This window comes from Macaca thibetana, chromosome 10 (assembly GCF_024542745.1).
Source record: "Macaca thibetana thibetana isolate TM-01 chromosome 10, ASM2454274v1, whole genome shotgun sequence".
NCBI classification, from domain to species: domain Eukaryota; kingdom Metazoa; phylum Chordata; class Mammalia; order Primates; family Cercopithecidae; genus Macaca; species Macaca thibetana.
This window is the reverse complement of record NC_065587.1, coordinates 31,766,281-31,791,507: the sequence shown is the minus strand read 5'-3', so window position 1 is coordinate 31,791,507 and position 25,227 is coordinate 31,766,281. Positions and strand designations below refer to the sequence as shown.

General features: G+C 53.1%; 3 protein-coding genes and 1 long non-coding RNA gene across 20 annotated transcripts in view; 3 read left to right on the top strand and 1 right to left on the bottom strand.

Moving 5' to 3' along the window:
• The window catches only part of TANGO2 (transport and golgi organization 2 homolog), a 46,125-nt gene extending 39,952 nt beyond the window's left edge, over positions 1-6,173 (top strand). For 5 of the 10 annotated variants that reach the window (XM_050746262.1, XM_050746260.1, XM_050746261.1 and 2 more), the window contains 3 exons: positions 1,494-1,647; positions 3,593-3,862; positions 4,805-6,173. In XM_050746262.1, coding sequence (XP_050602219.1) covers positions 1,494-1,647; positions 3,593-3,862; positions 4,805-4,925 — 545 coding nt within the window. In that variant the 3' untranslated portion in view covers positions 4,926-6,173. Of the gene's footprint in view, positions 1-1,493; positions 1,648-3,592; positions 3,863-4,804 lie in introns of those variants that run through there. The other 5 variants (XM_050746264.1, XM_050746265.1, XM_050746270.1 and 2 more) reach the window with 2 other exon arrangements.
• RANBP1 (RAN binding protein 1) overlaps positions 1-25,227 on the top strand; it is a 290,326-nt gene that overhangs the window by 221,228 nt on the left and 43,871 nt on the right. The gene's annotated exons all lie outside the window — the stretch shown is intronic.
• On the bottom strand, positions 12,627-19,936 carry LOC126929790 (uncharacterized). Its single transcript, XR_007717263.1, has 2 exons — positions 19,836-19,936; positions 12,627-13,083 (listed from the first exon to the last, which is right to left on the bottom strand). It is a non-coding gene; the product is annotated as an uncharacterized LOC126929790 (long non-coding RNA).
• Positions 20,177-25,227, top strand: part of DGCR8 (DGCR8 microprocessor complex subunit) — a 32,854-nt gene continuing 27,803 nt past the window's right edge. The window contains exon 1 of one of the 2 annotated variants that reach the window (XM_050746085.1): positions 20,177-20,302. The gene's annotated coding sequence lies outside the window, so the exon portion shown is untranslated. Of the gene's footprint in view, positions 20,303-20,551; positions 25,209-25,227 lie in introns of those variants that run through there. The other variant, XM_050746086.1, reaches the window with a different exon arrangement.

Below are 25,227 nucleotides of genomic sequence, written 5' to 3'. Positions count from 1 at the left end.
CCCTGGTCGGGCACGGTGGCTCACGCTTGTAATCCCAGCACTTTGGGAGACTGAGGCGGGCAGATCACAAGGTCAGGAGATCGAGACCATCCTGGCTAACACGGTGAAACCCCGTCTCTACTAAAAAATAGAAAAAAGTAGCTGGGCGTGGTGATGGGTGCCTGTAGTCCCAGCTACTCCGGAAGCTGAGGCAGGAGTATGGCGTGAACCCAGGAGGCGGAGCTTGCAGTAAACCGAGATCGTGCCACTGCACTCCAGCCTGGGCAACAGAGCAACACTCCGTCTCAAAAATAAAAAATAAAAAAGAGATCCTCCCTCCCAAGTAGCTGAGACTGCAGATGTATGCCACCATGTCCAGCTAACTTGTAATGTTTGCAGAGATAAGGTCTCACTATTTTGCCCAGGCTGGTCTTGAACTCCTGGGCTCCTGTGATCCTCCTGCCCCAGCCTCCCGATGTGCTGGGATTATAGGAGTGAGCCACCTCTCCCGACCTGAGTTATCTTTTGTGTATGATGTGAGGTAGAGTCCAGCTCCATTCTTTGCCCACGACTATGCAGTTGAATGGTCTTCCATGTCGTTCACGATGGCAAAAGCACTGTGACACCTGGGGCTGGAGGCTTGGCTCTGGGGGCCCTGGCAGAGCCAGGGCTGTCTCCCTGAGAAATGCCTTGGCCAAGATATTCTCCTGGAAGTCTGACAGGGAAAGGGGTGGTGTCTTGGTCTCCCTGGTGCATCATTTGGGGTGCATGGCTCCCATCAAGCCCCCCACCCCTGCTGCTCTGGCTTCTAGAGAAGAGCCTCTGAGGTGAGGTGCTTCTCCACCTCAAGTCCCTCCCCTTCGCTTTTTGTGTCATGAGAAACCCTTTTCCTGTTGGCCTTGCCTTCTGCCAACACTCTGGGAGCTTGTTCTGAGAAGCCACAGTTCAGAGAAGCCACAGTTCAGAGTCTGTGCACTGAGCCCCCTGGCTCTCCTAGCCAGGGGCCTGGCTGGTATGCAGAGGTGGGCCATGCTCTGCTGAGGCCCAGCCTGCACCTGTGCCCACTGTGTGGCACTGTTGGGGGTTCCCCAGATAGGGACGTGATTATGGTGGGTGCCTCCTGGCCTCTGGTGGCTAATTCTCCCACTCTTGAACTTCTCAGGTGGCCCCCCAACCTGGCGTGAGGTGGAGAGGTTCCCTCTTGGCTGCCCCCTTTGCCTGTGAGATTTCAGGTTGCTCATTTCTTATTCATCCATCCATGCTGCTGGGCATCTGTGCCTTGTGGTCTCCTGTGGGCGTCCCTTTCCGCCTACTGCTGAGTTCTCCACTCTTTGCCAAGCCGTCAGGTCAGGAATGAGCATAGGGAAGGTGCTGGAGCATGGAGTGGCTTGGCCTTAGTCTGGCCTGATTTCATTGTCCCCAGCTGTACCCCATGTTAGGTGGGTGGCAGGTGGCAATTTGCCCTGACATGGCACAGCAAGGCCTCTGCATGGCCAGCCGATTGCTCCCCACAGGCACCTACGGGCTGAGCAACGCACTGCTGGAGACGCCCTGGAGGAAGCTGTGCTTTGGGAAGCAGCTCTTCCTGGAGGCTGTGGAACGGAGCCAGGCACTGCCCAAGGATGTGCTCATCGCCAACCTCCTGGATGTGCTCAACAATGAAGAGGCGTGAGTGGGCGGGTCCTGCTGGGGTGAGCCCTGGTGTCTCCCAACCAGGGCAGAGGGAAAGGCAGGCCCTGCCGCCCTGGGAGGCCCGTGGAGGTGGCCAGGCTGGGTCCCCAGCTGCAAGGAAGCTGATGGACATGCTGTCCTCCCTGCCTGTCCCCTCGAGCCAGCTGAGGTTTCCAACACCAGGGACTTTTGATGACAGGAGATGGGCCCAGGCCCAGGCCCAGGGGAGGCTCAGTGTGCCCAGAGGCTTGATGCAGCCACATGGGGCCCAGAGCAGATGGATGCTCCCCTCTGCATGCTGAGGGCTAGCGGGAAGTTCCAGAAGATTCTAGACACTCAGCAAACCCAGGCGGAAGAGACAAATCATGGAAATGAGTGGCCAGGGTCAGCACTCTCAGGGTTGATGGGGCTTCCCGCATGCAGTCTGTCCCCAGCGACCCTGGGCTGAGTGCTGGGCAGGGACTTGCAGTTCCGGGAACTGCCTGGGTGTAGGTGCCCCCACCCACTTCCTTGCCTGTAGGCCTCAAGGCCCCTCAGGTGCCAGGCACCGGGGTCTTGGTTGCCCCAGCCAGGGGTCCTGGTGCTTGCCGTGCCGGCCTTTCTCCCACTGAGCAAGATGCCCCACCCATCCCTCACTCCCCACCCAGGTCAGACCACTGCCCTGCCCAGGTGACCCAGCATCCACTTCCACCCTGTCCAGCTTGCCCCCTTCAGAGAAGCCCTCATGGACTGTCTCCCACTCCTCCCCCTGGGGCCCCTTTCTGCCCCCTGTCTACCCTCCCTCTCCTCTGGGCCGCTGATCTGCGGCCTCATCCTTCAGCCTCAGCATCACTGCCTCATTGGAAGAGCCCTACCTGGGCGTGCCCAGCTGTAAGTCCACACTTACAGTGTGCCATCTGGGACAGGCCGAGGACCGGCCCTGGCTGCCCTCACTGATGGCTGGAGCCCCAGTGCTAGCTACAATGGCTGGTTTGAGTGGACTTCTGTCACAAGGGCAGATGCCCACAGGGCACCTGTTGGGGCAGGCAGGGAGCTTGTGTGTGCCATCTGGGGCCAAAGCTCTACGATTGAGTCATAAGTTAAGGGTAGATGGAGATTTTCCGCCTTGAGCAGAAACGTGTAGGAAACAGGCCTGTTGTGGTGGCGCATGCCTGTGATCTCAGCACTTTGGGAAGCCGAGGTGGGTGCATCACCTGAGGTCTGGAGGTCAAGACCAACCTGGCCAACATGGTGAAACTCTGTCTCTACTAAAAATACAAAATTAGATGGGCTTGGTGGTGCACGCCTGTAATCCCAGCTGACGACTGGAGCCCTGATGCTAGCTACAATGGCTTGCTTGAGTGGACTTCTGTCAGGAGAATCGCTTGAACTCGGAAGGTGGAAGTTGCAGTGAGCCAAGATCGAGCCATTGCACTCTAGTCTGGGTGACAAGAGTGAAACTCTGCCTCAAAAAAAGAAAAGAAGAGAAAAGAGAAGAGAAGAGAAAAAAGAAAAGAAGAAAAGAAACAAGCCTTGGCCTGGCGCGGTGGCTCAAGCCTGTAATCCCAGCACTTTGGGAGGCCGAGACGGGCGGATCACGAGGTCAGGAGATCGAGACCATCCTGGCTAACACGGTGAAACTCCGTCTCTACTAAAAAATACAAAAAAAACTAGCCGGGTGAGGTGGCGGGCGCCTGTAGTCCCAGCTACTGCAGAGGCTGAGGCAGGAGAATCGCCTAAACCCAGGAGGCAGAGCTTACAGTGAGCTGAGATCCGGCCACTGCACTCCAGCCTGGGCAACAGAGCGAGACTCCGTCTCAAAAAAAAAAAAAAAAAGAAACAAGCCTTGCAGTTCCCCGGCCACTCCCCAGAGCCAGTTAGGCCACCAGGTGGGATGGGGCTAGACCGAGCTGTGGGCAGGCCACAGAGGGACTAATGGCCACCGCTTCCCTCCATCCTGCAGGCAGCTGCCAGACCCGGCCATCGAGGACCAGGGCGGGGAGTATGTGCAGCCCGTGCTGAGCAAGTACGCAGCTGTGTGTGTGCGCTGCCCTGGCTACGGCACCAGGTATTGCAGCCCGGTGGGTGCGCCACCTCCTGTCCCATGTCCCACCTTCCACACTAGAGGGCCGGCAAAGAAGCCAAGTGCCCCCATGTTCCATAGCGAGGGCCAGGCTCCTTCCTCGCCTGAGTGGATTCCAGAGCTTCTGCCCTGTCCAGATGCAGCTACAGGGTGAGCAGATACCACAGGCTCCCAGGGCCCCATAGGCTGGGCTTTAGGAACCAGTACATAGCCACACGGGGCCAGGATGGCCTCAGGGCTGCCTGCACATTGGTGGATCCCTGTGGGCAAACGCCCCAGCACCATGGTGGCACTAGGCCTGCAGGCTGTACCCTTGGGTGGCAGCTGCTGGCCAGCTTTCCCGCCTGGGGCTGGCCAGCCAATTGGCAGGTGCACAGTGTGATTTCTTTCAGCCCCTCCTCTATCATAGACTCATATTCCTGTGTATGAGGGAAAGGCAGGTGCCAAGTCCTCTCCTTGACGGCATGGCCACTGGGTCCCACCCCACGGGGAACACTGAGTGTGTGTCTGCCCTGGGAACCAGCCTGTGCCAGGGCTGCTGGGGAATCCGGTGCCACCCTCTGTCTGCAAAGCCCACAGCAGAGAGGGTTGGAGGAGAGGAGAGTGCGCTGAATGTTTGCTTCAGGTGGGCTGGCATGGCCTGGGCATTGGGAGAGAGGGCACAGGAGGGGAGTCTTCCAGACAGAGGAGGCCTGGGCCCCAAGTGGTCAACAGCTTGACCTCTTGGAAGAACCAAGCGTGGCTGTGTCTGGGAACCTGGGCCTCCGAGGGGGAAGCGTGTGGTCAGCCCGCAGGCTTCTGTGTGCCGTGGCTCATGCTACACAGGGAGAGCAGGGCAGGGTGGGGTGGTTCCTAGTGAAGGTGGCAGGACTCACTTAGCGTGGGCCTGCGGAGCCAACCAGAAGCTCACGTGCCACTGACGGCCCCTCATCATCCCCAAGGCTGAGGCTGCTGTTCTTCGGTGACTTGGCACAGCCTCTACGCATGGGGGTCCTGCCTCTACCTGCCTGCATTCTTGCCCTAGCTGTAGCTGTGACAGGCAGGGCAGGGCTGAGGGACACCAGGTGAACGAGGGACCCTGCTCTCTTTCAGAACCAACACCATCATCCTGGTAGATGCGGACGGCCACGTGACCTTCACTGAGCGTAGCATGATGGACAAGGACCTCTCCCGCTGGGAGACCAGAACCTACGAGTTCACACTACAGAACTAACACCACCTCTGGGCATGGCCAGTGGGCTCCTGGGGGGCCCTGCCTTGAGGGGCACTGTGGACAGGAAACCTTCCTTGGCCATACTGTATTGCACTGCCCGTGGCTTGGCGAGCATCCCCTGGATCAGGACCGTGTGGTTTGCGTGTTACCTGTCTGTGTCCCCATGCCTAGCTCAGGGTCTGCCTTTATGCCAGTGGGGAGCAGCAGAGTCTGACACCAGGTCTAGGACTGGCCCAGGTACACCATGAACATGTGGATACACCGGAGCCCATCTTGCACATGTACACAGGCACACACACGGCACACCCATACACTCCTGCACGTGCACAAGCACACACACGCAAGGCATATACATGGACACCGACACAGGCACATGCACATGTACATGCATAGGTGTACTACACATGTGCACACATGCACAGTTGCACAGACATGCACATACACGATGCTGGACAAGGCAGAAAGGCAACTCTCACCTCTCATGTGCTTCTGGCCAGTGGGCCTTCGTTCTAGTCCGATGACAGGAGTAGGCTTGTATTTAAAAGCGGCCCCTCCTCTCCTGTGGCCACAGAGCACAAGGCGTGCTTGAATTCTTGACAAGCAGACCTGCTCCTGCAGAGGAGACAGCCACATTTGGAACTGGGCACAAAGAAGACCTGAGAAAAACCCACTGTCTTTTTTTTGAGATGGAGTCTTGCTCTGTTGCCCAGGCTGGAGTGCAGTGGCACAATCTCAGCTCACTGCAACCTCCACCTCCCAGGTTCAAGCGATTCTCCTGCCTCAGCCTCCTGAGTAGCTGGGATTACAGGTGTGCGCCACCACGCCCAGCTAAGTTTTGTATTTTTAGTAGAGACAGGGTTTCACCAGGTTGGTCAGGCTGGTCTTGAACTCCTGACATGGTGATCCACCTGCCTCGGCCTCCCAAAGTGCTGGGATTACAGGCGTGAACCACCGCGCCTGGCCGAAAAACCCACTCTCATAACAGAAGTGCAGACTCATTGCCAGATTCAGTGCCCTTGAGTGTGCCAGGGTGCTTTGTGTTTGGGACAATCCTGTGTGTGCCAGGAGGCTCCGTGTGCACCAGGGGCTCTCAGATTCCCGCTTACCCAGCTGGAGGCCATGGCCCTGGCAGCCCCATCTCAGCCAGCCCTGCTCTCTCCCTCCTCCCACCAGGTGAGGCAATCTTCATAGGAACCTGTACCCGAATGTGAGCTGCTGATAATAAAACTTGAGGCTTTGGTGAGCGCATTTCGAGGCCTTTCCCTTGTGTGCAGGGTGCCAGTGGGAGCTGTTGCATCTCCCATGCAGCCAGACACCCTGGACAAGGCCCTTCCCACCTCCCCCTTTCCTCACGGCTTCTTCGGCCCCACTTGTGGATGCCTGTGGGTCAGCCCATCTGTCCTTGGGCAGGGGCCGCCGTGAGAGACCCCATGCGTGTGGGATGTGGTAGATGCCGGTTATGGGGCCAGTCACCCATACAGGTCTATCGGGTCGCCGTGGAGGCCTCACTGGAGGGGGAGGCAGGCTGGCCTGGACTTCTGTTGGATGGTGGGGGCCAGGGGATGGTAAGAGGGGCAGGAGAGCAGGTCTGCATCTGTCTCAGCCCCAGGAGCTCCTGGTTTGGGGCCAGCTCTAAGGAGCTTACGTACCTGGACCTGGCCGACTATAAGGGGGTCCCGGATAGCCAATGCTGAGACGCAGACTTTTTAAAGCCTCTGGGCTTCCTGGCCTGATTGTGACATGATGCAAGTTCACCTAGGGAGGAGCAGGGACCTCCCCGTCCCTTCCCCTTCCTGCCCAGACCACTCTGCTGGGCTTGGAGCCCTCCATGGCTCACTTTGAACTCAGAATTTCTGAGTTTCCCAGCTGCGACCCAGGCTACACCCCCAGGCCTGAGGAGAAACTGAGGCCCCAAGTCCCATACGTGTCCTCTGAGTCAGGACAACAGGCTCCTGGCTGGGGGCACTGCCCTTGCTGCCAACACATTCACCTGCCCCAGTGGTCACCGTGTCCTGTGCTGGCGACCAACGCCAGCACCCAACCTGGATGGCGTCCTGCCCTCATGAAGAGCCCCCCGGATGTTCACCTCTGCCCAGTTCACCAGGAAGAGCAGTCTCTGCTCTTGCATGGGTCCCTCTGCCCCCACCCTGCCCAGGGCTCCCCAGTAGCCTGAGCCCCTAAGGAAGCACAGCCCTCAATGGTGATTCTATTGGTGTTATGAGTGGTGTCCCCCAAAAAGATATATCAGTGTCCTGACCCACAGTACCTCAGAATGTGACTGCATTTGGAGATAGGGTTTTTCTGGGGATAACCAAGGTGGAATGAGGTCGTTAGTGTAGGCCCTGATCCAACACGACGGCTATCCTTATAAAAAGGGGAAGACTTAGGCTGGGTACAGTGGCTCATGCCTATAATCCCAGCACTTTGGGAGGCTGAGGCAGGAGGATTGCTTGAGCTCAAGAGTTTGAGACCAGCCTGGGGCAACATGTCGAAACGCTGTCTCTACCAAAAAAAAAATACAAAAATTAGCTGGCCATGGTGACTCATACCTGTAGTGCGAGGCTGAGGTGGGAGAATCGCTTGAACCCAGGAGGCAGAGGTTGCAGTGAACCAAGATTGCACTACTGCACTCTGCCTGGGCAACAGAGAGACACTCTGTCTCAAAAAAAAACGAAGATTTGGGCTGGGCGCAGTGGCTCACATTGTAATCCCAGCCCTTTGGGAGGCCAAAGCTGGAGGACTGTTGAGCCCAGATTAGCCTGGGCAACATAGCAAGACCCCATCTCTACAGAAAAATTAAAATTAGCGTGGCATGGTGGTGCACACCTGTAGTCCCAGCTACTTGGGAGGCTGAGGTAGGAGGATCACTTGAGCTCAGGAGGTGGAGGCTGCAGTGAGCCGTGATTGCACCACTGCGCTTCAGCCTGGATGATGGAGAAAAACCCTGTCTCTTAAAAAAAGGAAAAAGAGGGCCGGGCGCGGTGGCTCAAGCCTGTAATCCCAGCACTTTGGGAGGCCGAGACGGGCGGATCACGAGGTCAGGAGATCGAGACCATCCTGGTTAACACAGTGAAACCCCGTCTCTACTAAAAAATACAAAAAACTAGCTGGCCGAGGTGGCGGACGCCTGTAGTCCCAGCTACTTGGGAGGCGGAGGCAGGAGAATGGCGTGAACCCGGGAGGCGGAGCTTGCAGTGAGCTGAGATCCGGCCACTGCACTCCAGCCTGGGTGACAGCGCGAGACTCCGTCTCAAAAAAAAAAAAAAAAAAAAAGGAAAAAGAAAGATTTGGACATGGACAGATACGCACACAGGGAGAACACCGTGTAAAGACTGGAATTCTGCTCCACAAGCCAAGGCATCACCAGAAGCTGGGAGAGGGGCCTGCTTCAGAGCCTTTCCTGGAGCCTTCAGAGGGAGGAGGCCTGCCGTCACTCTGATCATGGACTTCCAGCCTCCAGAGCTGTGTGACTATAATAAATGTCTGTTATTTTAAGCGGCTCAATTTGTGATGCCTTTTTTTTTTTTTTTTTTTTTTTTGAGACAGGGTCTCACTCCATTGCCCAGACTGGAGTGCAGTGGCAAGATCACAGCTCACTGCAGCCTCCACCTCCTGGGCTCAGGCAATCTTCCCACCTAGTCTCCTGAGTAGATAGGACTACAGGTGCATACAACCACATCCAGCTAATTTTTTGTATTTTTTGTAGAGAAGGAGTTTTACCATGTTGCCCAAACTGGTCCCAAAATCCTGGGCTCACATGATCCTCCCACCTTGGCCTCCCATAGTGCTGGGATTACAGGTGTGAGCTACCAAGCCCAGACTGTGGTGGTTTTTTTTTTTTTTTTTTTTTTTTTGAGACAGAGTCTCACTCTGTCACCCAGTCTGGAGTATGGTGGCGCAATCTGGGCTCACTGCAACCTCCACCTCCCAGGTTTGAGCGATTCTCCTGCCACAGGCTCCGAGTAGCTGGGACTACACGTGCACCCGCCACCACATCCAGCTAATTTTTTGTGTTTTTAGTAGAAACGGGGTTTCACCATGTTAGCCAGGATGGTCTCGATCTCCTGACCTTGTGATCCGCCCGCCTCAGCCTCCCAAAGTGCTGGAATTACAGGCATGAGCCACCGCACCCGGCCGACTGTGTTGCTTTTTAAAGGCAGCCTTAACAGACTAACACAGTTGTGATCTTCACTTTACAGATGAAGAAACTGCAGCTTGGGGAGACACCATAATGGCCCCCCAGTTCCCAGCCAGGTGGAGAGGCAGACCCATGGGCCAGGACAGAATAGGATGAGCACAAGGTGGCACCTCTGAGGGTGCCTGCCCCACAGATCCATGGTCCTCCCATGCTGGTGTCCCCACAATGTCTGGCACTGTTCTCCACTTCACCTTACTTGCCCAGGCCTACCTCATACCCTCAACTCACAGCTACACACTCTGCACAGCTCCTGCCCCAGGGTCTTTGTGCTCACAATTCCCCTGCAGATATCCAAACCACACTGCTCCCCCAATTCCTGCAGGTCTTTACTGAAGTCTCGGGCAGGCAACTCATTTAGTTTCAGTCTAGCCCAGCACGGTGGCACAGGCCTGTAATCCCAGCTACTTGGGAGGCTGAGGTGGGAGAATCGCTTGAGCCCAAGAGTTTGAGGCTGTAGTAAGCCATGATTGCACGACTGCACTCCAGCCTGGGCGACACAGCGAGCCCCATCTTGAAAGAAAGAAAAAAGAAATAAAAAAGGAGGCTGGGCGCAGTGACTCACACCTGTAATCTCAGCACTTTGAGAGGCCAAGGCGGGTGGATCACTTGAGTTCGAAACCAGCCTGACCAACATGGTGAAACCCCGTCTCTACCAAATATACAAAAATTAGCTGGACATGGTAGCGGGGGCCTGTAATTCCAACTATTCGGGAGGCTAAGGCAGGAGAATCGCTTGAACGTGGGAGGGGGAGGTTGCAGTGAGCTGAGATTGCACCACTGCACTCCAGCCTGGGTGACACAGGTAAACTGCATCTCAAAAAAAAAAAAAAGGAAGGAAAGAGGAAGGGAAGGAGGGAGGAGGAAGGAAGGAAGGAACTCTCTTTTTCTCTATGGCAATGAGCACGCACCATCTGGCGTGCTTTGTGCTAGGATTGTTTCTTGCTTGTCTCTCCATCAGAATGGGAGCTTCAGAAAGGCAGGGACCTTTCTTCTCTTGCCCCACCACCGTACTCTGATGCCCAGGCCAGGTAGACATTTGAGCCAAGAATGACAGTGCTGGTGCTTCCCAAGCCCCCATCTATTTGGGCCAACCTCTTGATGCAAGGCCCTTGTGCTAGTAGAGGGTATAGGGGCCCAAGGCCAATACCTTCTAGAAGAGCTTTGGACGTGACACCAGCAACGGCTGGGCCTGGACAATGGCCTTCCTGGCACTGCCCAGCCAGTCCTCTGTGCTTGTCGCCAGATGCACCTGATCCCTGAGTCCCCAGCATGGATCCCTTTCTCCCAGGCAGATGGGGAACTCACCTCCTTCTCAGATGCCACTTCCCAACATAAGCTGCTTCTGCCCTCTGGCCCCAAGATGGCCAAGTTGAGCTGTGTAGACATAGAGTCTGGAGGCATGGGGCTGGCCAATGTGGAGGCAATTCTACGAACAGACATGGCCAGGCCAGGAATGCGGCATGGCCTCAGGTCTCATCCTGGAAGACCTGGGTTCCTGATCTGCCTGCAGACTTCCTGAGACCATGTCTTGTTCTCACGTGCCAGCAGATGCCTGGCTCATGGGTGAGCTGGGCTTAGGTGGAAACAGGAGCCCAGAGGGGAAAGGATCCTCCTCCAGCTTGGGGCGGAGTCCCAGCTTCCAGTCATCAATCTTTGCAACCCTGGGGCTGGACCTGGATAAGGTTCCATGGTAAGGATCCTTCTCCATCACCCAGTCAGTCCCAGGCTGTGTGGGAAACTGGCTGGGGTGGACAGGTCTGAGGTCTCAAGTCTTGACAGGGGCCAGTGGAGCCTCCGGCTCACCAACCAAGTGTGAGAGGTTGCTGTGGTTGAATGGCCATGTGCTGGACTCTGACTGGCCCAGCCACAGGAAGGCTGGCATCCCCTAGCTGAGTCCTGGACCCAGACCCTCCAGGGCATGGAGGCCATTGTGAGGGATCTGGTGCTGAGGTGGCTGGGGAGGCCTGTGCAGGCCTACAGCTTTGTCATCTGCGACATTCCTCTCCCCACTTCCTTTAAACTTTTTCATTTAGAAATGATTTTAATGGCCGGGCACGGTGGCTCACGCCTGTAATCCCAGCACTTTGGGAGGCCGAGGTGGGTGGATAACCTGAGGTTGGGAGTTCGCGACCAGCCTGACCAAAATAGAGAAACCTTGTCTCTACTAAAAATACCAAATTAGCCAGGCGTAGTGGCACATGCCTGTAATCCCGGCTATTTGGGAGGCTGAGGCAGGAGAATCCCTTGAACCTGCGAGGCAGAGGTTGCAGTGAGCCGAGATCGTGCCATTGCACTCCAGCTGGGCAACAAGAGCGAAACTCTGTCTCAAAAACAACAACAACAAAAGAAACCTCATCTCTACAAAATATACAAAAATTAGCTGGGCATGGTGGCAGGTGCCTGTAATCCCAGCTACTCGGGAGGCTAAGGCAGGAGACTTGCTTGAACCCGAGAGGCAGAGGTTGCGGTGAGCTGACATGGCACCACTGCACTCCAGCCTGTCAACAGAGCAAGACTCCATCTCAAAAAAAAAAAAAAAAAGATATAAAAGTAGAGCAAAAAATTCCAATATCTTTCACCCAGTTACCTCAAATGTTAACACCACACCCAATCACAGAAAAATGATTACAACTAGGAAATTAACACTGATAATGTTAAAGAAGGAATTATTGAATGACACTTGCCAAAGCACTGTAGGGAAGACTTTATTCAGGACCGTCTTGCTAGGTATAGGGACCATGCGAATGAGATTCTGCAGTGGGGGAGGGAGATTAGGCTCAACTCCGAATGGGCAAGCGGAAATTGACAGCCAAGGAGCAAGGGGGTGGGAGCTGGGTCAGCACATGGAAAATGACTAAGAAGAAACATCCTGGTAAGGGAGATTCTGGCTACACCAACTAACAGGATTTTTGCTGAAGACAGGCCATGGTGACCAGACATCTTCACCTGGGGGACAGTGTAGGAACGGATTAGATAAGGAGGGTGATCAGATGTCGAGGGTCGGGGGTGCTTCTTGCTAAAGTGACTCTGCAGGGTTCTTGCTCTAAGTGAAATTTACAAGAAAGTGCACAGATGGGCCTAGAAGAAGGTTCAGAAGCCTGGTTTGGCCAAGCAAAGAATCTATGTCGGTCCCTCCTCTTGTTCAAGGGAAGAAGAGATTATCTTTCCTCAAATAGTACAAGTCCATTTCCTTGCTGGGCTGCCTTTTGTTCATTAAGGGCCAGCTGAATCATCTGCTGGGACCGGCAGTAGAGGAGATCTCCTACATGGTCTGAGCCATCAGGCCTTGCATGTTGAAGATAAAAGCAAAACAAAGGTATTAGTTGGAACCAACTATAAACTCAGTTTCTGAGTTCAGAGGGCAGCTACTCAAGAAGATTTCCGGGTGCTGTGCTTGAAGCATCTTCAGATGGAGTAGGGGCTAACAGATTTTCCTGGATGGCAGTTTGCATGTCACGAAGGCTGCCCACAAATTATCTTCTGTTATGGTGCCATCTCTAAAGTTTCTTTCTTTTTTTTTTTTTTTCAGATGGAGTCTCGCTGTTGTTGCCCAGGCTTGAGTGCAGTGGCGCAATCTCGGCTCACTGCAACCTCTGCCTCATAGGTTCAATCTTTGCAACCCTGGGGCTGGACCTGGATAAGGTTCCTGGATAAGGACCTGGATAAGATTCTCTTGCCTCAGCCTCCTGAGTAGCTGGGACTACAGGCGCACGCCAGCACACCCAGCTAATTTTTGTGTTTTCAGTAGAGACGGGGTTTCACCATGTTGGCCAGGATGGTCTCAATCTCTTGACCTGGTGATCGGCCCACGTTGGCCTCCCAAAGTGCTGGGATTACAGGTGTAAGCCACTGTGCCCGGCCTAAAGTTTCAATCAAGTTGTCCAGCTTCAGCTTACAGGGCTTCCGGAAATGGGAAGTTTTATTTTTTAGTGGTTCCAGGCCAGAAGGGTGGGAAAAAAACTGGAAACATCAGTTTAGAGAAAATCAGATATTAGAGGAAACTAGAAGAATTCAGGATCCAATCCAGTTTGTAGGTAAAGATCAAAACCTCAAAAACAATGAACAGGGCTAGAATCTAATAATGGGTGCACTGTAATTTTCTTCTGAAACTAATTTTTCTCTATATAGTCACCCTATTTCTATCAAAGATGTTGAAGTAAGACTAATTCGTAGCATAAGTTTAGGTTGATTAAACTTGGCCTAATTACTTACATAAGTGCCACAACAATAGTGAGTGAACACATAGGCTTTCTTTAAGTTTGCTTTGCTAGGACTTTTAATGGGCATCTCAGATTGGGCTTTTAAAAGCCTTGCCAGGCTAGGAAGCCAAGCCAAAGCCTCACCATCATACTTCATTTGCAGTCGTTACAGGTTTGGGTGAATTCCTCTCTTTTTGAGGTCTGCCAAAATATCCTGACATTCTTGGCCCTGTCAGGAAGTGACTTTCCTTACTCACCTACAAGGCAACCATGTGACCCATGTATTCAAGGTATCAAACCCATTTTTCCCCAAGGGCTTTATTGGTTCTATAAAGTCATCCTTAGTTACTTAAAGTTGTCTGGCCATATCTGAAAATATGGCATTTCAGTCAAAGCCTTGGTAATATAAACAGCATTTCCAATTGTGTCCTGTTACAAAGAGAAGAGGTTCTTACTGAACTTATGTAAATAAACATATTGACATGAAAATCAAAATACTCATGAATAGTTTCTGAATTATGGAAGGATAAGGCAGAGAGAAAAAGTAATTGTTTCATTTTTGTTTACAAAGGCACACTTTACCAAACTGCTGTAAGCTATGGATAGCTTAAAAGAAAGGAGAAAAAAAAGCTTCCTTAAATCTGGAAAACAAAACATTAAAGAACCAGCAATGTTTCAAACAAAACATAAAAAAATTATCCTGGCTGGGTGCAGTGGCTCACACCTGTAACACTTAGGGAGGCTGAGATGGGAGGATCACTTGAGGCCAAGAGTTTGATACCAGCCTGGTCAACATAGCGAGACCCTATCTCTACAATAAAATTAAATAAATAAATGTCATTGGTTTATTCATCACCATGTAATTTATTCTTGTTCTGTTTGATCTTGGTCAGCAGTTTCAGGAACCCATCAGTGTCGTCATTCGAGTTCTGAAAATTCTGGCCAGGCGTGGTGGCTCACGCCTGTAATCCCAGCACTTTGGGAGGCCAAGTCAGGCAGATCAATTGAGGCCAGGAATTTGAGACCAGCCTGGCCAATATGGTGAAACCCTGTCTCTACTAAAAATATAAAAATTAGTCGGGCGTGGTGGTGGGCGCCTGTAATCCCAGTTACTCAGGTTGCAGTGAGCCGAGATTGCACCACTGCACACCAGCCTGGATGACAGAGTAAGACTCTGTCTCAAAAAAAAAAAAAAAAAAAAAAAAAAAAGTTCTGGAAATTTTTTTCCAGAGTTCTTGAAATTTTGTTCAAGCAATTCTCCTGCCTCAGCCTCCTGAGTAGCTGGGACTAAAGGCACGCGCCAGCATGCCCAACTAATTTTTTGTATTTTTAGTAGAGACAGGGTTTCACCATGTTGGCCAGGATGGTCTCCATCTCTTGACCTCGTGATCCGCCTGCCTCGGCCTCCCAAAGTGCTGGGATTACAGGTGTGAGCCCCAGTGCCTGGCTCCAGCCACAATTTTAAGTAATCAAAAACCTAATAAAAAAACAATATGAAGAATAAGGAACTATCTTGATATAACACAAACATCTGTTTCCAAGGTCAATTATTTAAAAGGTAAACAGAAATCTTCACAATCTCAAATACTCTAAGAAAACTTTGTCATTTTAACAGAGAAGACCAAATTAAAAGTTCTGCATCACTGTACTACTAATAAAGCTAATTTTAACGAAACCTTATAAATGAATCCATCTAATCTCACACAAGATAATATTTATTTTCCAAGATTTCTTTTCTATAGATCTTTTACAACTTAAAAAAATTACGTCCAGGCACGGTGGCTCATGCCTGTAATCCCAGCACTTTGGGAGGCCGAGGCGGGTGGATCATGAGGTCAGGAGATTGAGACCATCCTGGCTAACATGGTGAAACCCTGTCTCTACTAAAAATACAAAAAATTAGCCAGGCATGGTGGCGGGCACCTGTAGTTCCAGCTACTCAGGAGGCTAAGGTAGGAGCATGGCATGAATCTGGGATGTGGAGGTTGCAGTGAGCTGAGATCGTGCCACTGTACTCCAGCCTGGGCAACAGAGTGAGACTCTGTCTCAAAAAAAAAAAAAAAATCTATCAGTACTTTTTTCCCCTACATTTTCTTTCTCATTCTTTTTTTTTTTTGAGACGGAGTCTCGCTCTGTCACCCAAGCTGGAGTGCAGTGGTGCGATCCTGGCTCACTGCAAGCTCCGTCTCCTGGGTTCACGCCATTCTCCTGCCTCAGCCTCCCGAGTAGCTGGAACTACAGGCGCCCGCCACTGCGCCCGGCTCATTTTTTGTATTTTTTTTTAGTAGAGACGGGGTTTCACCATGGTCTCAATCTCCTGACCTTGTGATCCGCCCGCCTTGGCCTCCCAAAGTGCTGGGATTACAGGCGTGAGCCACCGCGCCCGGCCATTCTTTCTCATTCTGAAACAACCAGTTACTATATCTATTAGCACAGCGTCAGTTATTTCTTTAAGGGATTTTATAAATTAATTTGGTGCTACTATCTGGAGGTAGAAAAATACCATGTATACATAACATACAAACATACATATGTAGTTGCTCTGCAACTAAAGTTGGCAGAGGCCAGACGCGGTGGCTCATGCCTGTAATCCCAGCACTTTGGGAGGCCAAGGCAGGCAGATCACTTGAGGCCAGGAGTTTGAGACCAGTCTTGCCAACATGGTGAAACCCAGTCTCTACAAAAATACAAAAAAACTAGCTGGGCGTGGTAGTGTGTGCTTATAGTCCCAGCTACCTGGGAGGTTGAGGCAGGAGAATAGCTTGAACCCAGGAGGTGGAGGCTGCAGTGAGCTGAGATTGCGCCACTGTACTCCAGCCTGGGTGACCCAGTGAGTCTGTCTCAAATTAATAAATAAATAAATTTGGCAGAGTATACAGTCTGGAGGGGTTTGAGGAGAGGGGATTCAGGTGACTGAGAAGTTCTGATGGGAGAAGTAGGATCCAGTAGAGAGAACAGAGAGGCCTCATAGTGAACTGGGAAGAAGAGACTTCCAGCCCAGGAGTCAGGGAGCGAATCCCCATTCAGAACAAGGAGCCAGGAGGAAGACCTTCCAACCCAGGAAGTATTATACCTCACAAAAGCAGCCTGGGACCTTAAAAATCAAAATCTGTCCTTACCAGTTAGAATAAAAGTTTGTCTACAGCCATGGCTCAGGAGTACATCCCCAATCAGCCAGTCAGGAGAGAAGACAAAGGCTGCAAAGTTGCACACTGAGAGTCCTGGGTTAGGCCGGGCACGGTGGCTCAAGCCTGTAATCCCAGCACTTTGGGAGGCTGAGGTGGGCGGATCACGAAGTCATGAGATTGAGACCATCCTGGCTAACACGGTGAAACCCCGTCTCTACTAAAAAATACAAAAAATTAGCCGGGCGTGGTGGCAGGCGCCTGTAGTCCCAGCTACTCAGGAGGCTGAGGCAGGAGAATGGCGTGAACCCAGGAGGCAGAGCTTGCAGTGAGCCGAGATTGCACCACTGCACTCCAGCCTGGGCGATAGAGCGAGACTCCGTCTCAAAAAAAAAAAAAAAAAAAAAAAAAGAGTCCTGGGTGAGAGTCCTGTGGCACCACAATCATTAAAGAAAAAAATTATTCAGCCTTTGTCAAAGCATGGTAGGGAAGGCCTTATTAAGGAGTATTGCCACCGGCATATGGACCACAGGCAATGGGGTTTTGCTGCAGGGGAGAGATTCAGCTCAACTCTGAATACAGCAGGGACAAGCGTGAACTGATAGCTAAGAAGCAGGGTGGAGGGTGAGTGGATGGAAAATTACTAAGAGGAAACATGAGTGATAAGGGGGATTCTGGCTAAGCTGACCTAAGAGGATTCTTGCTGAAAACAGGCTGGGGTGATCAGACATCACCTAGAGGATGGTGGAGGGATGAGGAATTTCATCAGTATTATGGGGAAACGAAAGAGAGATCAGCCTGTTACTGTGTCTATATATATAGAAAGAAGTAGACAGAACAAGACTCCACCTTGTTCTGTATTTGAGATGCTGTTAATCTGTGACCCTACCCCCAACCTTGTCCTTGCAAGAGACATGTGCTGTCGTGACTCAACCTTTAAAGGATTTTGGGCTGTGCAAGGTGTGCTTTGTTAAACAAGTGCCTGAAGGCAGCTTGCTGGTTAAAAGTCATCACCATTCTCTTAATCTCAAGTACCCAGGGACACGTACACTGCCAAAGGTCGCAGGGACCTCTGCCTAGGAAAGCTAGGTATTGTCCAAGGTTTCTCCCCATGTGATAGTCTGAAATATGGCCTCGTGGGAAGAGAAAGACCTGATCGACCGGGAGCCTGACACCCGTGAAGGGTCTGTGCTGAGAAGGCCTCTTGGCAGTTGAGATAGAGAACAGCATCTGTCTCCTGACCGTCCCTGGGCAATAGAACATCTCGGTGTAAAACCCGATTGTATGTTCTGTTTACTGAGAAAGGAGAAAACCGCCTTAGGGCGAAAGATGGGACTTGCTAGCGCAATGCTTGCTCTTAATGCACTAAAAAGGTTTATGGAGATGTTTACATATGCATATCAAGGCACAGCACTTTTCCTTAAACTTAAGTCACAGAGATCTTTATTCATATGTCTTACTGCTCACCTTCTCCCTACGATGATCCTATTATCCTGTCACTTCCCTTTTTCTAAGATAGTAAAGACAATGATTAATAAATACTGAGGGAACTCAGAGACCGGGGCTGGCCCGGGTCCTCTGTATGCTGAGCGCTGGTCCCCTGGACCACTTTTTCTTTCTCTATACTTTGTCTCTGTGTCTCATTTCTTTTCTCAAGTCTCTCGTTCCACAAAACAAGAAACGCCCACAGGTGTGGAGGGGCAGGCCACCCCTTCAAGTATTGAGGGCAATCAGAAATCAAAAGCAGGGTGGTTCTTGCTAAACTGGAATTCACACAGATGGACCTAGGTTTAGGAGCCTGATAAAGTTTGGCCAAGCAAATAATCTTTTGTCAATACAACAATACAATACTTTTCACTTTTTTTTTTTTGAGACAGAGTCTCGCGCTGTCTCCCAGGCTAAAGTGCAGTGGCGCGATCTTGGCTCTCTGCAATCTCCACATCCTAGGTTCAAGCAATTCTCCTGCCTCAGCTTCCTAAGTAGCTGGGACTACAGGTGCGTGACACCACGCCCAGCTAATTTTTTGTATTTGTAGTAGAGACAAGGTTTCACCATGTTGGTCAGGCTGGTCTAGAACTCCTGACCTCAAGTCATCTGCCCGCCTCGGCCTCCCAAAGTGCTGGGATTACAGGCATGAGTCACCATACCCGGCCTTGCCCACTATTTTTTTGGAGACAGTCTCGTTCTGTCGTCCAGGCTGGAGTGCAATCTCAGCTCATTGCAACCTTCACCTCCCAGGTTCAAGCGATTCTCGTGCCTCAGCCTCCCGAGTAGCTGGGATTACAAGCACCCGCCACCACGCCTGGCTACTTTTTGTATTTTTAGTAGAGACAAGGGACAAGGTTTCGCCACGTTGCCCAGGCTAGTGTCGAACTCCTGGGCTCAAGTGATCCGCCTGCCTGGGCCTCTCAAAGTGCTGGGATTACAGGCCTGAGCCACAGGGCCCGGCCCACTATTTTTATCACTCAAGGTTTTCGTCTGCAGCAGCTATTATTGGGGTGGCTACCTAATGGGAAATTTTTCTATTTCCACTATTCCTTCCACATTTATTGACAGGAAAGTTAGTCTAAGGAAGAGCTGTACCCTCACTTACTCATATCCTCCTTTTCCTTTTTTTTTTTTTTTTTTTTTTGAGGCGGACTCTCACTCTATCGCCCAGGCTGGAGTGAAAGTGGTGCCATCTCGGAGCACTGCAGCCTGGAACTCCTGGACTCAGGCGATCCTTCCACCTCAGCCTCCCAAGCAGCTCGGACCACAGGCACCCGCCACCAAGCAGCTAATTAAAAAAATTTTTTGAGCCAAGCGCAGTGGCTAACGCCTGTAACCCCAGCACTTTCGGAGGCCGAGGCAGGCAGATCAATTGAGCCCAGGAGTTTGATACCAGCCTGGCCAACATGGTGAAACCCCGTCTCTACCAAAAACATAAAAATTAGCCGGGCGTGCTGGTGGCGCCTGTAATCTCAGTTACTCGGATGGGTGAGCCAGGAGAACCACTTGAACCCGGGAGGTAGAAGTTGCACCCCAGCCTGGGTGACAAAGCGAGACTCCATCTCAAAAAAGAAAAAATGTAGATACTGGGGTCTCACTATGTTGGCCTGGCTGGTCTCGAACTCCTGGGCTCAAGTAATCCTCCTGCCTCGACCTCCCAAAGCTCTAGGGATTACAGGCGCAAGCCACCGCGTCCGGCCTAACCCTCCCTGTTTGGGATCTCCTGTTATAGTATTAGAAAATGGAAAAGCTCCAGACAGTTGAGCACACGCGTTCTTTGTAAATGATGACGTCTGATACAGTGATGCTTTCAACCGGGCTGTGTAACGCCTGTGTGTGCACGGTCTCTTCTGCAGTCTCCACTGAAGGTGGCCCGTCTGCGCGTCCGCTCCCGGCTTACCCCGCGCTCCCTGTTCCCGGCATTCCCGGCGCTCCCCGCGCTTCCCGCGCTCCCCCGCTCCCGGCATTCCCGGCATTTCCCGTTCCCGTCGCTCCTCGCGGCCGCCGCCCTCCGGCCGGCGAGCCCCGCCCGGGCAGCGACTGTTAGCGCGACAGCGGCCTGGGGGTCTGGTCCCGCCCGCGCGGCCGCGCTATTGGGCCGCGCGCCGCGGACGCGCGCGCTACGCGCCACCGATTGGCGGCCTCCGCAGCCCGCTCCGCGGCTCCCCCAATGCGGGGCGGCCGCGTGCGGGGATTGGCCGCGCGCCGCGAAGGTCCGCCCTCCGCTCGCCCGGCGCGGCAGGCTGGTCCCGGCGACCGGAGGGTCTGGACAGGCTTTCCAGATGGCTGCGGCGGTCGGTCGGTGAGGCTCTCCCGGCTGTGGTCTGGCTGCGGGCGGCTCGGGTAGCCCGCGGGCGCCTCAGGTAGGTGCGGGGCGCGAGGGGCGCCCCGCGGGCGGGCGGGCGGGCGCTGCGGCCTGCGCGAGGGCGCGCCCTTCCCTCCCGCCTCCCTCCGGGACCGAGGCCGCGGGTGGGGCGGGGCCGGGGCGCGGAGCCCGGCCTTTGTGAGGCAACATGGCCGCGGGCGGTGGAGAGCGCGGGGTGGGGACCCCTCCGGGGCTGGGGGGCTGGCCCCGGGCCCAGGCGTTGCCGACTCTGGTCGCTGTCCGCCGGGGTAAAGAGGCTCCTCTCCCTGCGGGCCCGAAGCCCTAGCATCGCCTTCAGGCGGGAAAGATGTGGGCAGGGACAGTGCTCGCCTGGGACCCTGCTGGCGTTAACACAGTTTGGGAAATTCAAGAAGTTGCCTAAGTCTTTTTGTCCACCAAATGCTCACTGGTTGAGTGTCACGTAGATAATTGGGATACGGTTTTATTGTAACAATGAGCATGGCGGAAATAAATGGAAGGTGGCAACCTGTTGACAGTGATGCCTGTCTGGTGTCAACCGATGGACTTGGCTTTCTTGTGGCAGGAGTCTGATTTGCCTTTTTGCATGCTTGCATGTACCTTGTTCCTGTACGGCAGTCCCGTCTATGGCTGTCGACTGTTCGAGGCCAACCACCAGGCGAGGATCCACTATTTCCTGGCCAGACTAGACTCCTGGCTGTGGGTGTGGCCCAAACCCTGCTGCAGGCCTTCACTCACAAAAGGGAGTGAATGGCCAGCGCGGGGTACCCAGTGTTGCCTCTAAGTGCGGGATGTGAGGCCTGTTGGAGGATGACAAAAGGAACGGATGAGGTCATACTGCCGCTGGGTTGGGCGGGAGGCTGCAGCGGGAGAGACTTGACCAAAAAGCAGCATCCATGGCGCTGGCACTGGTGCTGGCCGGTGGCGGCCAGTGCCTCCGTTAGCTAGCACAGCAAGTGGACTAGGAAGAAGGGTGCTGTCCAAGTGTATGGGTTTTCTCCCCGTGCCAGGGGTCCAGGGGAGCTTGCCTTGAGTCCATTCCTGTCTGATGGTCCTGTTGGCAAGGCAGGGTTTGCATCTGGTGTTTGGTCAGCTGGAGCAGTGGGGAGGCCTATGGGCGGAGAGCTCCCCTTTGAGCCCTTTGCGGCCAGGCACTGTGTGGAGCACTTCCCAGGGGTTGTTTTGTAGTCTCACCACGACCTTGGGGTAGGAAATGTGCTTTCTGGCTGGCTTGCCCAGTCTTAGACTCTGTTGTTGTAGCCCCCTCCTTTGTGATGTCATCCAGCCTCCTGGCTTTAATGCCAACTTTCCTTGACATCTTAACAGCTCCAGCCCTGGCCTCCCTTCTAGGCTCCAGCCTGGTGTTTCTGGCCACCTCTTCTATATCTCCATGTGTTACTCTGGCGCCAAATAGCCATATCCAAACCAAACTCAAATCTTCACCCATGCCAAAACATTCCTTGGCCTGTCTGAAGTCCCTTTGATTCCTCTTTTTCTTATAACTTCATGCAGTTGACAGGAGGCCCTGTCAACTCATCTTCTATTTCTAAGCACAGACCGTTTTCCACCACCTCCAGGTTAACATCCTGGCCCAGCCTACCTAGTGAACCTCTAATTCTCTTTACTGTCACCTTTGGTCCTCACTCCCCATCCACCACCTATAGTTTTTCTGGACACAGAGTGATTCTTCTTCCTCTTCTTTTTTTTTTTTTTTTTTTTTTTTTTTTAAGACAGAATCTTGCCCTGTCGCCCAGACTGGAGTGCAGTGGTGCGATCTCAGCTCACGCAACTTCTGCCTCCCGGGTTCAAGTGATTCTCCTGCCTCAGCCTCCCAAGTAGCTGGGACTGCAGGCTTCCACAACCACCACGCCCAGCTGATTTTTGTATTTTTAGTAGAGACGGGGTTTCACCATGTTGGCCGGGCTGGTCTCAAACTCCTGACCTCAAATGATCTGCCTGCCTCAGCCTCCCAAAGCCCTGGGATTACAGGCGTGAGCCACTATGCCTGGACACAGAGTGACCTTTTTTTTTTTTTTTGAGATGGAATCTCACTTTGTTGCCCAGGCTGGAGTGCAGTGGCGCAATCTCCGCTCACTGCAATCTCCGCCTCCTGGGTTCATGCCATTCTCCTGCCTCAGCCTCCTGAGTAGCTGGGACTATAGGCACCCACCACCATGCCCGGCTAATTTTTTGTTTTTTTAGTAGAGATGGGGTTCAACATGTTAGCCAGGATGGTCTTGATCTCCTGACCTTGTGATCCACCTGCCTCGGCCTCCCAAAGTGCTGGGATTACAGGCGTGAGCCACCGCACCCGGCCCAGAGTGATTCTTTTAAACCATAAGATGGTATAAAACAGAGGTGGTGTAGATGCAAGCCAGCTTGCCTGCTTGTAAAGCAGTTCCATCACTTCCTAGCTGTGCGACCTTGAGCACATGAGTGAACCTTTCTTTCATAGTGCTATGTGAGAACTGGGTGAGTTAAAATGCTTAAAAGTGCTTAGAACAGGGCCTGGCTGAGGGTTGGTTGCCACCGCTATCCTGGAATCAGCTGATGCCACTGCGTGGGCTTTCCTTTCCGGTGGCCCATCTCTCTCACTAAAAGCCAAAGTCCTGGCAGCAGCCTCGGAGGACCAGCCCTGATCCATCTGCCCTCATGGACCTGGCCCACTCACATTCCCTCAGCACACTGGCCCAGCTGGCCACACCACATTCCTGACCCCAGCCCTCTGGTTTTCCTCTTAGTGTCACCTGGAACTTCCCCTCCTCCCAGCCCTGTTACCCACCTGGCTTACTCCTCTGCCTTCACGTGGACGCAGGTCATGAGGCCTTCTTGGATCCTCCTTCTTAAAACTGCCTCCCCTTCTTCAGGCACTTTCCTTGTTTTGTTTTTGCTTGAATACTTCTTGGCATGTGACAGTGTACATACTCTTCTTAGTTGTTAGCGGTCCATCACCCCCACTAAAATGTGAGCTCTGTAGAGCAGGGTTTTGTCCACTTTGTGTCTGCAGCATCTAGGATGGTGTGTGTGTGTGAAGAATGGAGAAAGCTTGTAGAGGGGAGGAAGGAACTTGACCAGGACTGCCCACCACTGAGCTCTGGGACCGGGCAGGTTTCCTGCTTTCCTAAGGAGCTCACTCACTTGCACGGCGCCAGGCTTCCCTGCTGTGCATTTCTTCAGGGCCGCTGCTCAGCCCCTATTAGCACCTTTGCTTGGAATGTCTACTCTAGCTGCTGCTTTGCCTTCTGTGGTAGCAGGCTTCCCCATTCCGCCACACTGTTGGTCTCTAATCCCCTGCTCCTTGTAGCTTCTTCATGTAGCTTTTTGTGTCCCAGAATCACGGATTGACTCACCAGGGTCTCCATGGGACTGCCAGGTTCTGAGGTGTCTGGTAATCTGTGGCACTGGGCGCATTGACCCCTCGGTCTGTTCTCTGAAATGGTCTTTCTTGGTTGTCAGGAGACTGACCTCACCCCACTTAGTGTTCCTCATGCCTACCTGGTTGCTGCCCACAGCCTCCTGAACGTCTTCGGCACTTTATAGTCAGTTATGTGCTGTGTTTCCTGGATTATAGTCAGTCATGTGCTGTGTTTCTTGGATCCTTAGCATCTTTGATGGACACATCTTTCGAGATGTACTGTGTGAAATTCCCATTGGATTCAGAAATGTTAGGACATCCTAGAATCCAGGAAATGGGGTGACAGCACAGCGGTCATTGCCCTGCCAGTGTGTCCAGGCCCTGTAACCTTGTCTCTTGTCCATGTAGTGCGTTCCTCAGGGTAGATTGCCAGTAGATAGTTCAGTGTATTGAGTAAACCTAAACTAGTCTCTGGTTTTCATGTCGTGTCCCCTTCGAAGTACAGCCACCATGCCCTATCCCTTGTTAAATGTGTGATGTCTGCATCTCCTGTTCTTTCTGGGAATCTTGGGAGGATGTTATGTCATGCAGTGCGGTTTGCATGTGTGCATCTTTACTGGTGTGCACGCATGTGCATGCATGCGTGTTCCTGTGCACGTTCTGGGAGTGTGCATGTGCGTGTGTCTGCATGTGCTCCTCCTGCTCCGATGCAAGGTTTTCTGGCTGCCCCCTCAGACCCATCTTCCCTGCTTCATGTTGTCCCTTTCTTCATGCTTCCTCTGTAGTAAGGCTTCCTACAGTTTCGTCCTTAACCCTCATCTCGGGGCGGCCTTCCTCCTGTGGGTTTGGCGACTACCTCCTCAGTGCATCTTGGCCTTCCATATCTGGGCCAGTCATGGCTCCAGAGTTGTGGCCTCGGCACCTTCAGAGCCTGCCTGGAGGTCCTCTCCGTTCTCCTCGCCAGGCTCCTGTCTGCATGCTGGAATTTGGGTGTCCTTCCTTGTCTTTAGTTCCCTCTTTTCTCTGCTCTCCACCTCCACTGGGTCAACAAGTGCGGTCAGTTCTGTGACACTGTTCTTGGCCCATTGCCTGGGCCTCTTTTACACCTTTGTCCTCTGGCCTGGAGGACTGTCCCTGTGCCTCGGGTGCAGTTGCTTCTGCCTGGCACAGCTGTGGGTCTCCCCTCTCAAGCAGAAACCTACTTGTGGCATGAGAGTCGCTTCACCTTCAGTGGCTCCTTATTGTCCCTAGGGCGGAACAGGCTGCAGATGGCACCCAGGCCTCTCTGTGCCTCGGCTCCAGCTGTCTCTTGTGGCTCCCCACCCCAAATCCTGGCAGGTCCCTTCCCCACAGCCACCCACCCCTCTCCTCCATCGGGAACAGAACTATGCTGCCACCTCTGGTGACCTCAGCACGCTGCATCACTGTCCCCGTCCACGTGCTACCCTGTGGGCCCAGGAGAGCCCTGGGGTCCCTGAGTAGCAGAGCGCCTGGCCATGCCTCTGAGGCCCCTAGTGCCGCAGAGTTGAGCTGAGGGTCTCGCGCTCGCCCTCTGACTGACCCAGCCCTTTCAGGTGAGTGGATTGCTGTGCT